General features: G+C 29.7%; 1 protein-coding gene across 1 annotated transcript; it reads left to right on the forward strand.

Annotated features, from left to right (window-relative positions):
• The first annotated feature begins 6055 nt into the window (after positions 1-6055).
• LOC129959350 (uncharacterized) lies at positions 6056-10740 on the forward strand. The gene is made up of 2 exons (XM_056072169.1): positions 6056-8290; positions 10644-10740. Exons 1-2 carry the CDS (start codon positions 6447-6449, stop codon positions 10738-10740), a joined length of 1941 nt encoding a protein of 646 aa, XP_055928144.1. The 5' UTR covers positions 6056-6446.
• The last annotated feature ends 8057 nt before the right edge of the window (positions 10741-18797 follow it).

The raw sequence follows: 18797 nt of genomic DNA on the forward strand, positions 1-18797 counted from the left end.
TATTTACTCGGGTTATTACCATTGGATATAGTCAATTTAATTGCTCGCGAACCTGATCCATCAGCTAATGACTATGATTACATAAAAAAACTGTTGCTTAAAAGATTTAAATTAACTTCCGAACAACTCAGGCAGAAGTTCTTTACTCACAAACGAGATTTTTCTTCATCATGGCGGGATTTCGGTTTTGAACTGAATAACTTTTTTGAGGAATGGATAAATTGTTTAGAAATAACCGATTTTGAAGATTTAAAGCAGCTAATGGTCGTTGACCAGTTAAAGAGTAAAATACCAAATGACGTACGCGATCATTTTCTCGACGATTTGCCCAAAATAAAGAAAGTAGAAGATTTGGTTAATAAACTGGACGAATATGAAGCTGCACGAAGTCACCTTAAAAAGGAAACAAACAGAAATTGGCGTGTTTCCGAAAACAGAAGTAAATTTGATATCGCGAAAGAAGCTAAAAATTCACCATTGCCGTTCGTTCGTGCTCAAAAGAATTATGTTGATGATAATTACTATAACAAGAGTAATAATAAATGTTTTAATTGTAATGAGACTGGCCATAAATCATTTAATTGCAAGTTTAAAAACAAAGGATTGAAATGTTTCCAATGTGGTAACTTTGGCCACAAAGCCAGTAACTGCCCGCAAAGAGATTTTAAAGTGTCTCTCTCTAATAAAGTATATACTCGTAATTCTCCAAAAACTGTAAATAAGCTTAGTAAAAATGTTGAAATAAATGGTGTAAATTGTGATGCACTAATTGATACTGGAAGTGATATTACTATGATTAATTATGATTTTTATTTGAAAATTGGTAAACCTAATTTAACGACTGATAATGTGAAATTAGCTGATATAAGTGGAGATAGCATTACTCCTCTAGATTTTTTTTATTGTGATATATTAATTGATGAATATGTAATATCAACTAATGTGTATGTGTTAGAAATAATGCCGAACGAAATAATCATTGGCATGGACGTATTAAATAATCTAAGCTTTTCATTTCAAGAAAATCAAATTATCATTCATGAAAAAAGAGCCCAAATAAATTACACCCGGCTGGTGAGAAACGAGGTCAAGGTCGTATCACTACGTTCCTCGGAGCTGAAAAGAGACAGTCAGGCACCTATTTTTGCTGAGACTGGCAATAAAATAAATACACATCCTCTCCCATACTTCATTCATTTAACGGATTCGATAAACTATGATGAAATCGACATGAGTCATGTAAAAAAACCGTTGAGACAGGAAATAAATCGTCTTTTAAATAAGTATTCGCCAAACAAAACAAAAAGTACGGATTTGCAAATGAAAATAATATTGAGCGATGATATTCCGATTAGTCATAACCCTCGAAGGCTGCCTTTTAAAGAACAAAAATTCGTTGAAACTCAGATTGATAAATGGTTACAGGAAGGGATAATAAAACCCAGTAGTTCAAATTTTTCTTCACCTGTGGTTTTGTGTAAGAAGAAGGATGACAGTTATAGGTTATGCATTGATTATCGTAAGCTAAATAAAAAGATGATTAAAGATCGGTACCCTTTACCCCTCATAGAAGATTTTCTCGACAAACTTGAGCAATCAAAAATATTTACTACTTTGGACTTGAAAAACGGATTTTTTCATGTAGACGTAGAGAAAGATAGCACAAAATTTACGTCTTTTGTAACACATCATGGCCAGTGGGAATTTCTTAAAGTACCATTTGGACTTTCCAATAGTCCGAGTGTATTTCAGCGTTACATTAATGTGATATTCAGGAACTTGATGCTAGATGGAACTGTACTGATTTATATGGATGACATTATTATTCCATCCAAAACCGAGGAAGAAGGGTTAGAAAAATTACAACGTGTTCTAAAGGTTGCATCAGAGTACGGTTTGGAGTTTAATTTTAAGAAGTGTCAGTTTTTAAAACCACAAATAGAATTTTTAGGCTATAGAATCCAAAACGGAACTATACAACCCTCTGTATCTAAAACGGTAGCTGTACAAAAATTTCCACAACCACAAACTGTTAAACAAGTACAAAGCTTTTTAGGCCTTACTAGTTATTTTCGGAAATTTATACCCCACTATTCAAAAATCGCAAAACCGCTTAGTGATCTACTAAGAAAAGACGTTGCATTTAAGTTTGAATATGAACAAAAGGAAGCTTTTCAAAAACTTAAAGATATTTTAACTCAAGAGCCAATTTTGCATCTCTATCAACAGGGATCAGTTTTAGAACTTCATACAGATGCTAGCAGTCAGGGGTTCGGAGCAGTGCTGCTGCAACAGGGAACCGACAATAAGTTTTATCCTATTCATTATTTTAGTCGAAAAACATCTCCACAACAAGAAAAATATAGTAGCTATGAATTAGAAGTTTTGGCTGTGATCGAAGCATTAAAAAAATTTAGACATTATTTACTGGGTTCTAAGTTTAAAATTGTGACTGATTGTTCCGCTTTTCAACAAACTATGAGTAAAAGAGATCTTACACCAAAAGTTGCAAGATGGGCTTTACAGTTAGAGGAATTAGATTACCAAATTGTTCACAGATCAGGAAAACAAATGGCACACGTAGATTCTCTTAGTCGAAACGCAGTACTTGTTGTTACTCGTTCATATAGTGAAGTGACCACTAAAATAGCCAATGCTCAAAATCAGGACGAATTCCTTAAGAAATTGAAAGCTTTGATAGATAAACAAGAAGACGGTGAACACATTGTGAGAAATGGAGTTTTATACAAATACGATAATGGTAGAGAATTGCTCATAGTCCCAGAAGCATTACAAAGAGAAATTATTCGAGAAATTCACAATAAAGGACATTACGCTGTGGCTAAGACGGAAGAAATTTTAAAGCAAGAATTTTACATACCAAAGTTGAGGTCGAAAATAGAAAGTGTGATTGCCAATTGCGTGGAGTGTATTCTTTGTAATAAGAAACGTGGGAAAGGTGAAGGTTTCCTTAACCCCATCCCAAAAGAAAATTTGCCTTTAAGTACATATCACATAGATTTCATTGGCCCTATGCCTTCTACAAATAAGAACTATCAGCATATTTTTTCAATAGTTGACGCTTTTACAAAATTTGTCTGGTTGTACCCGGTTAAATCAACATCTACTCAGGATGCAATAACTAAACTTAAGCTTCAACAATCTACTTTTGGAAATCCGACGAGAATAATAACAGACAGAGGTTCAGCTTTTACCTCAAAAGAATTTGAAACATACTGTCAGGATGAAAATATTGAACATTTCAAAATTAGCACTGGAATTCCTCGCGGAAATGGGCAAATTGAAGTAATGCATAAAATTTTAATACCCATTCTATCAAAACTCTCAATAACAGACCCTACCAAATGGTATAAACATGTTGCATCAGTGCAAAAAATAATCAATAGTACTGTTTCGAGGAGTACAAAGTTTACCCCGTTTGAGCTTTTAACTGGTGTAAAATTAAAAGATACAACTGATTTACATTTAAAGGAAATATTGGAAGAAGAATACACAAAAGCAATGATGGAAGATCGAAATAATATGAGAGAAGAAGCAAGGGAAAACATTTTGAAGATGCAAGAAGAGAATCGGAAAAGTTTCAACAAACGAAGAAAAGTGGCGCGCATCTACAAACTTGGTGAATTAGTGGCCATACAACGGACGCAGTTTGGAACTGGACTCAAACTAAGACCAAAGTTTCATGGACCGTATCGGATTGTCAAGGTTAAACCTAAGGATCGGTATGACGTTGAAAAAGTTGGATGTCATGAGGGACCAAATACAACTTCCACAGCAGCTGATTTCATGAAAGCATGGTCTTCAGACTAAAAGAAAAAAAAAAATGTTTATTGTTTTATCCAGATACTGTTTTCTTTTTTTTTTTATTCTTTCAGATTTCTCTACTTTGATATAACTTTCGAGGACGAAAGAGACGTCAGGATCGCCGAATGTAGTGACGAGCGCCTGTTGGCGAGCGCCATCTGCTGGTTGATAGACGGAGTTGACGCTGGTTAGACGTAGAGCAGATCAGACGGATCTGGACGAGAGAAAAGACGCGGCAGATCAGACGGATCTGGACGAGAGAAAAGACGTGGCAGATCAGACGGATCTGGACGAGAGTAAAGACGTGTCAGATCAGACGGATCTGGACGAAAGTAAAGACGAGACGCGACGTATTCGACGAAATCTACTGAATGTTCAATTCTTTTATGTTAATGTATATATGTCCTAAATGTAATTAAATGTGCGTTCTAAAATAGTAGTGATTTCTGAGTCCTACATATATTAAAAATTAAAGTAGTTGAAAAAAGTACTTACAAGTTGCTTTTTTGTGTATCGAGGCATTTTCAGAAGATGAATAACCTCATACCTTTGAAGCCAAAGAATCCTGATTTTTTTTTTATTCATGTTATATGTATTCACATATATTAATCAAAGTTTTCATAAAATCAAACTAGAGTTGTTATTTGATGGGATTTGAAGTTATTCTTTATATGTGTATTCTAAAACTTACTCCTGTGCATTGAAGTCATTCTTCCCATGTGGATTTTTTTCTCTTATTTTTTATTATATTCTGCAACACTCTTCAAAACTCTTGAATAAATGGTTTTCAAAGTAGATGCTCTTAAGTATAGAAAAAAGAAAAAAAAAGACATAATTTATGATTTTTTTTAAATCAAAAATATAGTTTAAAAATTATTTCCTAGTTATGGAGAAGGGGCATTGGGTAGCACATAACATCAAAGGACTTTCATCTTCCTTTCTGGTTGAAAATGGAAGCAGTTAGTGACATAAAACATAGTGTGTGCTTATTTAAAATATAAAACACTAGATACTTATGATTAGACATCTATTTAATGTAATTGGGGAGAGTTTTTTTTTTAATTCTTTTTTATCCTTATAATTAAATTGGCTAGCCATGCCAAAGGATGAAAGGAGAAGTGAGGAAGGGATTTAACAAAGTGCCTCAATTTAAAAATGATAAAATATATTAGAATATCAAAAATTGATTATTTTTTTTTTAAATTTCAAATATAAAAAATAGGAAGTATTTATAGTTTTTCTATCTTCTGTAAAGCTGTATTAATATATCAGTCATAAATCTATCAATTAAACAAAGAGAGGAAAAGCATTACGGAAAAATGTATCCCTAATCCACAAAATTTTTCAATCTAAGAATTGTAAAAATAATCAGTGTTATGCTATTATTACGAGATATTAAAAAGTAATATTTCATACATATGAATTATTTTCACTGTGAGATACCAAAAAAATATTTATTTTTTTAAAAATAAATAGGTACAAAAGTTTTCAAACTAGAATGAATGTTTTAATTTATTTGTAAAAAGAGATCTTGTCCTAATTAAGTTTTTCATTTTCAGTTTTTTAGATATACTGCATAAATATAGTTCACAAAGAGACTAAGTATTTAGAAAATTTGTGTTTAAAAATCAGTATACATTTTTTCATTAAAACTATTTATGTCAACGGTGCTAATAAATATTTTGCAAAATATATTAAATTTCTTAATGCTATTTATTACTATGAAATATATTTTTATATAAATAAATGAAATATTTACATTTATCTCCTCTCCACTTTTTTATGGTTTACATGTAATATTAATCTGGAACACATATACAGCAAAAAAGATCAAATCCTGAAACCTAAATTCAGGAAATATGAAAATTACAATTTCATACAAATGTTTTTGTGTTTCCAATTTTGATGCAACTAAAAAAAATTAGCTTCGAAATCACATATTCTGTTTATACGTTTTGGGGTATTAAGTAATCATCTCCCCCCCCCCATATGTAGTTGATACGATAGTAACAAATGTTTCAATGGCTGCATAAAATTATCTAATAATGGCACGAAAATCACGGAAAAATAAGAAGTATTTAATTGCTGCATCATATATTTCGCAATTACGTTTATATAGTTTTTATACTTCTGTGCATAAATAACATTAGTTACTTATATTAATAGTTTCATAAATTAGAAATAGAAACGTTTTTTGAGATTGAAATAGTTTTCTATTTGGTTGGAATTAATGTTTTATTAAACACAATATTTATTTAATACAATTATTTAAATAAAAATTAGATCTTGTTGAAATTCACTCCTATCTTTCATAAAAATAATGAAAACCGCAAGGTTTGAGCCAAATAAGCGTTAATTACACTATTATGTGTGCAAAACATTGCCAAAAAGATGCCAAGGCTTAAACCAATCAGAGCACATCGGTATCCTTTGCCATAGAGTTACTAGTTTTTTAGTTATTTGCGAACTCGTCAAATTTGCGAACCGAAACTACCCGATCCCGAGATATATTTCACGGACTAACGGTTCATTCATTGCACAAGGCTATTTAATTATGTTTAATATTAGAATATAATAAACTTAACAGCATTTCATACATTGTGAAATTTTATTATTTGGAAATGGAGCAAAGAAAATCATTTTCTGCAGCCATTAGTTGTGAAAAATGTGGGATAACGTTTAAAGAAAGGAAAAATTTAAATGCTCACTGTAGAAATTTCCATCCAGAGCAAAATTACCTCATCAAGAGCAATCAAATTTGTGGACTATGTAGTGGGGCTTTTAGGACGATAGTTAAATTGCAAGAGCATATGCAGAGTCAACATTCCATAAATCTCAACTACATCAATGAGACTTTTTACTCAGCTCAAGATTTTCTGAACTGGAAAGTGAGAATTGAGAAAGAAAGCCAGTCGTCCTATATACTTCGAAACTCCTCTGAAAAAAAAGATGTAGGAAAAAAATTATCTTATTACATCTGCCATCGCAGTGGCTGCTTTAAGCCAAAGGGAGGAAAAATTCGCCAACTCAAAGCGTCGGGTTCGAACAAATCTGGTTTCACTTGCCCTGCAGTTATAAAAGTATGTACAGAAACTATCTATGGGATTTCTGAAATAAAGGTTTTGTACCAATCTGTTCATGTCGGACATGAAATGGAGGTTGGAAGATTGCGCTTGACAGAAGAAGAAAGGACAGATATTGCTGCAAATCTTCATCTCGGAATACCCATGACAAAAATACTAGATGAAACAAGACGTAACTTTTCTCCAAAAAATCGTCTCAGTTTGACAACCAGGAAAGATTTATGTAACATAAAGAGTGGCTTTAAAATTCAAGAGGAAACAGTTATGCATCAAGATGATACTACATCCATCGACATACTAGTTAAAAAATTAAAAAATGACGAGAAAAATCCGGTGCTTATTTATAAGCCAGTTGGAGAAATTTTACAAGATTATCCTTCTGTACGTCAAAACGATTTTTTATTTGGACTAATGAATGATGCCCAAGAAAAATTGCTTGAAATATACGAGAGTGCATGCATTATGATTGACTCGACCCATGGAACAAATCAATATGGGTTCGAGTTAACAACGGTAATGGTGCACGACGAAAATCATGAAGGTTTGCCAGTTGCTGTATTTTTTTCTTCGAGAACCGCAAGCGACATTCTTTTGCCTTTCTTTGATAGCATTAAAAAACGCATCCCAAATTTAACAACTAAAGTTTTAATGAGTGATGACACCAATTCATTTTTAAATGCTTGGGAATCCATTTTTAATTCTAAACCTTTACATCTGCTATGTATTTGGCATGTCAATAGAAACATTAATCGTAATATAAATTCAAAAGTGAAAACTTGTAATAGGGAAAATATTAAAAAACAAATGAATGATATTGTAACAGAATTAGATACAACAACTTTTAATTCTTTGATCGAAAAATTTAAAGAAGAAGAAAGTTCTTTTGTTCAGTACTTCGAAACAACCTACAAAAAAAGACCAGAAAAGTGGGCCTACTGCTATAGAAAAGGATTAGGTATAAATACAAATATGAAATTAGAAAGGTGGCACCGCCAGATAAAGTATGAAGAAAGTGGAGGAATTGTTATGAAAAGGTTAGATAAATCAATCGCAGTTATTACGAATGCCATCGCTAAGAAACTCCTGGCAAGAGTTATATCAATAGAAAGAGGCAAGCTGACTCATAAAATGATTTCAATTCGAAAGAGACATGCCAGCAGCATAGAAATGAAAGATATTTATAGTTCTATTCAATTAAATGAAAATACATTTATTATTACGAAAACAATTGGAGAATCAATTTTTACTTACAGTGTAGAAAAAATTAATGCTACAGAATGCTGCCCAATAAAATGTGACCAATGCAATGTGTGCATACACTCTATGTCTTGCACCTGCATTGATTATTCAATAAAATTTTTAATTTGCAAACATATTCATTATATTTGTCAAAAATTAGAAAAGAATGATAACTCACTACAAAATGTAGATAACATTGAAGACAATTTAATTATACATATCGATGAAAAAAAAGAAAAGCAAGTTTGTGAAAAAAATGCAATAGTTACAACTCTTCAAATCACTGAAGATCTAAATATTAGGAAAAACCGAATGATTCAACATTTAAAAGAACTGCAGTCAACAATATTAGAATGGGACACATTACATCCTCTTCCAGATGTGGAAGAAAAAATCAAAGCCATAAAAGCAAGTTTTCAAGCAGCCACTGCTTCGACTAGTAGTTCTCAGAAAGAAAAGGAAATGTTTAAAGTATCCAAAGCTCCACCAAACAAACATATTAACAAACAAAGAAAATTTATAGTAAAGAAGAAAACATCAAAACAAAATCATCAATAACAATTTTTTAAACTAATTATTGTATTTAAGTTAAATGTTATTTTAAATTATATTAAAAATATTAGTCCTTGAGAGACTAATAGAAATTTTGGAAAATGTATATTTTTGTATAAATGTGTGTATTTTTTCTTTTTTATTTACATATAAATAAAGTATTTCTATTTTTTTATTTGAAATTTTTATAAATTTACAAGGACTCCCTAATTATTAATTTAGTTTAATTTCAATTTTTCTTTATTTGATTTAAAGGAGTGCAAAATAATAATAATAAAAAAAAAAACATGTTGACATAGATTTAAGTAATTGAATGAAAACAAGAGAATAGATATTTGAATGAACAATACAAAAAGCCTTGAGTTTCATTACAGTAACAAAAAATGTGATACTTATGAATTAACAGAGAAAGATTGGCGATAATACGAGTTTTTTGTATAAAAAGCACACAAATGCTTGTTTTCTTCTCGTAATTTATCGCTCATAGGTTGATGCACTTTGGTGTTACATTTGGAGATTTTTGGCCCTTCCGTCGTTAATTACTATCAAAATATACTTAAAAGGGGAAAGTATTGAGTAATTCCTTAAAACATGAAAAATCAATGAATAATAAAATTCTTGTATGAAAACCCATATGATATTTTAAAAAAATAACATCTTAATGGCAGTTTTTAATGATTGAATAAAATTTTTTAAAAAGAGATTGAGTGAAATGGTTTGAGTCCTAGTCCATCAACAATATATATAAATATATACTTCTTCAAAGGTAAGGGAAAAAAAATCTTCGTAGATTACTCGTAACCTGAAAAGAAGTTTAATCCACAATTAGAATATCTATAAATAACATTTAAATCGCAGAAAGAGCGCCTTTAAATGGTATTTAATCAGTAGGTAATGTACCTGCAATATATATTTTCATTCAATCGTAGTAAGTTATTAGTAATATAAAATTTAATTCACTACTTAAATTTTAATTAACTTTTTATTTTAAAATTGCGTTGGAAGCATTCACTAAAGTACTCTGATGCAGATAAAAAGGAGCTGGTAGAGCAAATTGTCAATTAATTTATAATTTTGAGTAGCGTTTATTTGATAAAGTGGTGGAAAATACCCGGTTTCGTTTTTGGATGCAGTATTTCTATAAAAAATTACATAATTTGAATTCTATTATTCATAAAAAAAATTAAGAAAACACAGATGTGGAGATCCAAATAAATAGGCTTTAAAACAAAACAATAAAAACTGAATCTTTAAATAAACCCAATCTGCCTTTTCAATGCAATAAGATTCCATCAACCCTCGATTATGCTTTAACACTTATCCAACAACACAGCTGCAGAAGAAAGCAGCAACACGGTTGCCTATGATAACCGGACTTACCTACGAATAAAATAGATTCGCCCATCCAATTCACAACCGTGTTGTGCTTTAGATGCTAGTTGCACACTACAAACATAGAGCACGCATTAGACTTTCTTTTCAATCATTAGCGCGGCTAACCTTTATGGTTACCGCACTGTAATTATTAGGCCAATAACCTAAACTGAATTGCAGAAAAGCACGGATGAAGAAAATAATAATAATTTAATTTTAATAGAAATAGTGGTGCGTTTGTAGTGCTATATTTGTTTGTCCTGTATTTTGCAAATAGAAGCTGGTATATTTACAAATAGAAGCTATTGATACCGGGTGTTTCAAAAATGACCGGTATATTTCAAAAATCAATAAAAACTAAACGGGCAGTGATAGAAATATACCGTTTGTTGCAATATGCTTGGGACAACAGTAAATTTTCAGGCAGACAAACTTGCGAAATTAGTTGCAATTTACAACAGATGGCGCTGCAGGCGATTTGAAAGATATAGAAGAAAACGCAGTCTGAGTTCGCCATTCTGTAAGCATTTTCTACATTTTCTATCACTTTCTATTCTCATTCTTTTTCAGTCATTCTCGCGCTAGCTACCGTCATGAACGGTGGCGATATGGAGGATGCTGGGAGCAAGCGCTTTCGCGCCGATACCCACGATGGAATGATAATTGATAATCAAGAAAATGAATCAAATATTAAGGATACACCTGAATGCCAAATTTGTGCTCAGAAAAAATTTACTGAAATTGCCATCTACGGAATCCAAATGGAAGTGGATGGATTAAACAAAGCACTGAAAAATTGGATTTAAAACTCAAACCTGCCCCAAGATTATCCTACGCTAATGGATATTGATGCTAAACGTGGGGACGCCATTTCCAGACTGGAGGAAGCGCAAGGTAATCTCTCAAATTTTGTCTGTCAGGAGGCTAACTGTAACTTAATTCTTAATCCCCCAAACTTCCTTAATGTGCCAGATAATGATACATTTCAATCCCCCACAAAACGAAAAACTGCCAGAAATAATACCCCTCAAAAGGTTAACTCGGAAATTACCACTAGTAATAAATTCTCTCCGATAAAAAACTTAAAAAAGCGCGAACCTGAAGCCACGCCTACCAAAGGACCGCCAATTATGCTTCGATACTCAGATAAATCAATAGAATTTTAGCTGAAATTCAAAACGTTTGTGGCCCCAAGGAGGCCACAATAATGGTTTTATCAAGATTTTTCCAAACTCTATAGAGCAGCATCAGAAAATTCAATCGTTTGCTACTACACAGGGCTACGATTATTACATAATCAAACCTAAAAATAAACAACCAGTCAAGGTTGTCATTAAAGGATTACCAATTGATCATGAAGCTAAAGACATTTTCGATCATATTAAAAAGGAACTCGGTTTCCCTGTTATTAAAGTTGTTCAACTCACGCAAACCAGAACAAAGAGGGCGCTGCCGTTCTTTCTCGTTGAACTTGAAAGAAATGATGAAGTCAACAGCATATATAGCATTAACTGTATTAACTATCTTCGAGTTAGTATTGAGCCATATCGTGCTCGTAATATGACTAGACAATGCTTTAAATGCAATTACTTCCATCATAGTGCAGATTGCTGCAACATTAAACCACGCTGCCTTAAATGCGGCGAAAATCACGAAACGAACGCTTGCGAAATTAAAGAAAAAGACGAAATGCCGAAATGTATCAACTGCGGTAAAAGTGGGCATGTTGGCTCTTATAGAGGATGCGAGGCCTTCCCTAAGACAATTTCCCCCCAACAAAATCGTAATAACTTCTCTAATATACGAAGAAATACTCCCAACAATAATCAGGCTAACATTCGCGAAAATACATCTTTTGCCGACCTTTTTAAACCTCCTGCTGCTCGAAAGATGGCGCGCCGAGAAACCCAAAAAGCCATTGAAAAGAAAGACTCTATTACCCTCAATTTTATGCATTCTAGCGATTTTAAAGAACTTATTGTGGGTTGGAAAGAAATTAAAAAGCTACTTAACGAATTTCCCAACCTTCTTACTCGAATTAGGAAGCTTCAAAATGCACAAAATTCAATGGACAAAGTTCTAATTTTAACAGATATTTTTACCAGTCTTGTCAACCCATCTGAAAAGGCAAAGCTTGTTGAAACAAATGGAAAATATCACATTTTCTTGAAAGATTTAATATATCATTACTAGTTTCTGACATGCTAATCAAGTTAACATGTGATGCTTTTTCATTCTGTTTGAATCATCAAGCAGAAAGTGTTAAAAAAAATTTATTGTTAATTATAAATGTTTTGCCACTCAATTTATTTGAACAAAAGTTAATGCTTATGATGTGCAAATTAAATATTTATTTTATTCAGGGATATCAGTTCTAAAATAAGTATGGTTCTCATCAATATTTATATTATTTTTATACAGATTTGTAACGCCAAGATTCTCAAGTACATGTTGTCAAGCTAACAATTATCTCATTCAAATTTAAAGATTTGTTAAATTCATTGTTTACAAAAAGTTTTAGATATGAGGTATAAACGAGCTTCTTCACTTCCACAATAACAATATATTATATAAATTTACTACATGAATATTTATTTTGGTGAAATAGCTATTGTCTTCAATATTCATCTACAATTTTCAATGATTTTGTTTATAATTTGAATCTTCTGATTTCCAGCATATATTCTGAATGTATATATTCTTCTAATATGTATATATTCTGACATTTATATGTATAAATTTATATCTTTTTTAGCAATTATACATGTAAAATTTTAATATTTTGATAATCAATAAGCATATTTTTCCATATTTGCTTTACTTCAGAAATAAAAGCATAGCACAGAATAAGCATTTTTTACTTTTTTTCAGCTTTGAGAAAAAGAAAAAAAAAAAAAAAAAATGTTATTTCCAAAACTACCGAAAATGTAGACAGCTAATACATATTTAAATATTGACACCAAAAGTAATATTACTATTTTTTCAAATATAACATATTTTGGAAATATAATACATATTGGAAGCTTATACATATCGTGGAAGTTTAAAACTTATTTGTTTACAATAAATGCTGAAAGTGAAATAAAGAGAAATTTGTAATATACGTTATAAACTTCATACAAACAATTATATGGGATTGTCAAAGATATCACTGCTTTTAATTGCAATTAAAATAGCCTTTGGAAATTTAAATGTTTTGTGTAAATGAAAATAATTTACTAATATGAAAGTCATAATGCTTTGTAAGCAAGAATTTATATACTGCATTTCCTCTCCCTTTATTATATTAAAAATTCAGGATACCAATCAATTGCTCATTAAAATGCACTCTAACAAAATAAACACTTTAAACAAAAATGTTATAAACATTTTGTGAATTCCTTACCAAAGGCAAGGGAATGGCTTTATTTTAACAATTTGTATGATTATAAATCATTACAATATATATTAAAGAACATGGAAAGATCATAAATAAGAACAAAGATCAATATTATGATTTGCTGGTAATACCATTCAACTAATAAAATTTTAATGTTAACAAATCAAAAAAATTAATGCCATATTTTGTAAAAAATGCTGAAGTCTGAAAAAAAATCTGCCAAGTTTCAAACTTTTAACTAGTTTATAATTGATAAATGAAGAAAGTTATGCTCTATTTTTACTTGTTCAAATATTCGTCACATTTCTCAAAAATATAATTTACAGTTAATGATAATTTACTCAAAATTCTAATTTTGTTATATTCATTGTTTAGAAGAAACTTCAGTGAACTCCTCACATTCAAAATCGGTTTGCAGCAGTTTGGTCATTTTATGGTAAACCAATTTTTGTATCAGCTTTATTATCTCTTTTTCATTTCCAGTTTTTATAAAATTGAGGGAATTTTTTTTATTTTCAACTTTTGTGCTACATAGATATTTTACCAAAGCTTTTTTCTGTTAGGTGTTACTAAATTTATATGCTGTATCAGCATATATTAAATTCATCATGCTTTTTTTTGTTAGAATTAATTAAACTTTTTTGTTATTGCTTCAGAGGAAAAAATATGCTTATTATTTATATTTAAAAAAAATTTAAATAAACAAAAAAAAAAATGCAAAAAAAAAAAAAAAAAAGTCTGACGTCTGATAAAGCAGCTATTCTCAAATACAGATCACATAATTAAAAGCTTCTACAGTGGGATGATGGGATCAATTGAAAAAAAGAAATTTAAATTTATTGAACCAAAAAGATAAAAATACAATTCAAGAAAATGCCCAATCATTTACAAATGAAGAAGATAGCTAGGAAAAATTAATTCATGTATGTAATTCATCTGAAATTCAAACTTGTGACCGCTGATTGTGAAATGTTAATTTCATTCAGATTAATGTTTAAACCATAACCTAAGAAACCCAAAAGAATTATGACCAATTCTTAAATTTTAGTTTTCCCTATCAACTCTTTTATTAAAAAAAAAACTCAACATTTTCTTTTTTTAAATTAGTTAAAATAATTCATTTCTGTACAAATCAAAATCAAACTTCTTTACAACATTGTTATTCATTTAATTGGTACAAACTATAAGGATTAATATTTAAATTAAATTTTGTATGAAACATACATAGTTGCATTTATTTTTTCTATTAATGTTGTAAAGATTTTCATAAAATTAAAACTGTATACCTGCTTATTTTTCCTTACCTCATTTCTACGCTCAATGTAAATAAAAATATCATATTACGCACTAATGCAGGTATTTCATGTAATAAATTTAAAAATAAATTCATTACAAATATAAAAATCCAAGTACCTCACTATTACTATTGTTTTTACAACAGTTATTTTTAATATTACCTTCATTTTAAATCTAAGCAGTTTATATTGAAGTTTTAAACCCTTCATTACCAATGTTGCAATGTTATTATATGTTAACCATCTACAAAATATTTTGATATGTATTAGAGTAGGAAAAATTTAGTAAAAATTAAATTTTATGTGATAATTTTGTTAATAACTTAATTGTAAATTTTTTAAGCAACATGCTCTGGTAAATTTATTTTTAATAAAGTTGAATTACAAACATATTTGTATTTAGATTTAAAAATTTCAGATAGAAATAGTACTCATATAATCTAAATAATCATAGCTATTGTATGGAACCAGGCCATGCTCATTTGTTGTTTCTCGGAACCTAATATTTGGGATCAGAATTTCATTTATGATTTTAAGTGTACAAAGATATGCTTCAAAGTATGTCGAAAATTATCAATTGATAGTTTATCATTATGATATTTAGCAAATACATGTTTTATATATTTTTTAATTGCATATTATTTTTTTAAAAGGAAGTAATAAATTTCCTTAGAACTTAAAATACAAATGCACGAGCATAATGGAATACATTTTTATTCCATTCAATCCAAAACCTTCAAAGGGAATTAAGTAAAAAACAGGTCTTATATAGAAATTCTTATACTGGTATTAGGAAAATTAAGTTTAATAAATTAAAAAAATCCTGATTTTTTTTAAGTCTGCGAACTCGCAAACGTTCCTACCAGTGAAAAGTAAAGTTTGCGATGGATACGCCGATCCCATAGAGATAGCTACTGCGATTGAGGAGCTTGTACAGTATACAAGCATCGATTAAGATTCCTTATTTAACCCAGCGCCTGAAACCAACCACAGGGCGTTATAAATTACTATTAATTTTTTTTTAAACCCAGTAAATCACCACCTTTGAAGATGTATCGATAAAAATATTCGTCAGGCAAAAAGTATTTTTATTTAATTTCAAGATTCATTCATATCAGGAAATTCAGAACCCTGTAAAAGCAGCAATAAAAGTCATTTAAAAACAGTAGAAAATAAGTAAAAGCCACCAGAAAAAAATAAACAGTTTAAAATTTTTCATTTGTACTGAATGATTAACATAAATTTTTCTCCAGCATTCGCTGTAATGAAACACTATACAAAGAAAAGCTTATAAAATATGAAACGGAATTTATATTAATTACTCATTCCATAAATAAGATTAAATGGAATGTGCATTTAATATCCGATAAATAAGTAGAAAGGTTACTGAAAAAATATGTTTTAAGCTAATTCGTATTCATATCCTTTAGAAACTAATACCCATTCCATTGACAACGCTCCACGACAGACGTTGTGATAAAACTCAACATTTAACTAGCGTCTCAATCGCAACGTCTATCCCTATGGGATGGGTGAATCCATCCCAAACCATACTTTCGACAGGTAGGGACGTTTGACCGAGAGGGGCAGCAGGGATAAACGTTGTCTTTTAAATGTTGAGTTGTAGCTCAACGCTTATCCCGGTTCATTTGAATCGTTTTTTGCTGTAGTGGAAGGATGCGTTTTCCGAGTAAGGTGTCGACATATTAGCTTAAAACATATTTTTCAGTGATCTTTCATCTTATTTAATGGATATTTAATACAAATACCATTTTATCAAATTTATAGCAAAAACACAACAAACGTACAAAGGCAATATTTCAGACAATTCATTTTCAGGTGGCTTTTACTTGTTTTCTACTGTTTTTATTATTATTATTATTACTACTTCTGTCTTTATAGGGTTCTGAATTTCCTGATTGTTAATGAATCTTGAAATCATTTAAAAGTACTTTTGACCCGACGAATGTTTCCATTAATACATCATCTTTAAAATTGGTAATTTACTGATTTTGAAAAAAATTTAATTGTAATATAATATTCCTTTACAGAAAAATTTCTGAATAATATGGAAACATATTTTTCACTTACATCTAACATGCACTATTTCTGCAATAAATAAGAAAGATGTGCCTATTAGAACTTCATATGATTGTATGGATATAATATCTTTATAGTCTGAGAAAAAAATATTCTGCCAATGGTTATATTTGCCTTTACATTCCCAGAACAGTGTATGTCTATTTTTTTTATAATTCTTAAACTTCACATTTCTATATTTCTTAATATGTTACTATGAACTAAAAAAAAATGATTCTGCTATTTTTAAATTTAAAATATGACATCAGAACATTTCAATTTTGTAATATAAACTAAAAGTTGGATTTTTAAACCATAGATAGTCACAAAAGACATTGACAAATTGAAGTATCTGAAATATATATACTTTAAATAGAATAAGCTTCCTGATATAATCTTTCTGTAGAAGTATTTTCTATAGTATGATTAGAATGTTGTTAATTCAGAATATAAACTCAAAAAGAATAAATTTGGAATGGATTTAGAATGTTTTCTGATATTTTGCATTTTCTGCAGTCTCAATTTAAAGATATAGCTGGCCAATTTTTTTCTGAAATAAAAATCTCAATCCCAAGACGGTTCTCATATCATAAAAACACAATTTAAGACATTATTTGGGAACTTCATATGTTTTACATTTATTTTCCATTAGCCAGTTGCAGTTATATAGTTTCTAAAAATAATTATGCTATGATAAATTCTTTTTAAAAAGAAAAAAAAATGCAAGTAAAATATTACACACATAGATTCACAGTGTCTCTTTTAGAATGTACTAAGTATTCAAAAATTGATTATTCAAAATCAATTGCAGTATTGGCAATTTGAATCTTGGAACATTTTTTAACGATAAAATGCGACACATCACATGATTTGTGAGAAGATATACTAGTATTTAAAATACTTAGGTAAATTTTTCCTTCTTATCGCTTTCTTTACTTTATTGAACCTGAAATTGTAATTATGGTAGCTATGTTTTTCAGTTGTAATATTTTTTTTAATATTATGCATTGTTCTCATTCTTAATAAAGTTTACACATTTTGCTTAGCATTTTATATGTAGTTTGTGCATTTAATATGTGTCTATTCATTGCAAAACCCTCTTGATAATGTTAATTCCTTTCATTAAAATTTTACATTGTAAATTAGAGCCAAATATATCAATTCAATAGACAAAAAAAAATAATTCATATTAGTATTTCAATTTAGTTACATGCTAAATAATTTGCTATTTTTATTATTTGATTTTTGAAAGTTATATAGTAAAATATTCTACATCCAAAGCATCTCCTATTATGCCATATCAATGTTTGTTGGACTAACTTGGTCAAATATTCATGTATAAATGTTTTTCATTGTTAGTCTTATAAATTATGAGAATTACCTATATAATTCAGTAAATAAATAGCAGATTGTTATTTTTTTTAATCACTAACCACTTACCAAAGAAATTTTTAGCAGGCATTCAGCTAAGTAGAGCCTTATGGGTACCAATCTGTAAATATTCTTACTATATTCTTTAACACTGTAACATTTCTATATTTTATGTGAATAAATACTTTTCCTTTACCTATAGCACAATTATGAGAATTACATATATAATGCACAATGGTTCCAGTGCTAATTGAGAGTATATTATCTATGCTTATTAGCCATTCATATTTTGGTTTCCTTAATGATTTCGAAGCAAACCTAATGAAAACAAATATATCATTTTCTTAACTGCCTCACAAAAATGAGCTGTTATGTAAATATTTAAAACAAGTTTTAATCAAATTGCTTTCATTCTGTTTCCTTGACTTTTCAGACTTGCTATAACTTTGTTTCTAGAGTGTCCATCCAAATTTATTTTGTTATTATTAATTTTTTATTGTAAAACAATAAAATAAATAATATAAAATTATAGAAATTTAATATTTCTTCTCATAGAAAAGAACATATTTTTATATAAATACTAATAAAAAAAATGGAAAT

The sequence above is a fragment of the Argiope bruennichi genome, chromosome X1, assembly GCF_947563725.1.
Source record: "Argiope bruennichi chromosome X1, qqArgBrue1.1, whole genome shotgun sequence".
In the NCBI taxonomy this organism is placed as follows: domain Eukaryota; kingdom Metazoa; phylum Arthropoda; class Arachnida; order Araneae; family Araneidae; genus Argiope; species Argiope bruennichi.

Bases quoted from the DNA above. Each gene is read 5' to 3' on its own strand.
- LOC129959350 (XM_056072169.1), top strand. From the start codon at position 6,447: ATGGAGCAAAGAAAATCATTTTCTGCAGCCATTAGTTGTGAAAAATGT. The intron at 8,291-10,643 runs TATTTGTCAAAA...ATTCTTTTTCAG, and splicing joins ATTTGCAAACATATTCATTA to TCATTCTCGCGCTAGCTACC.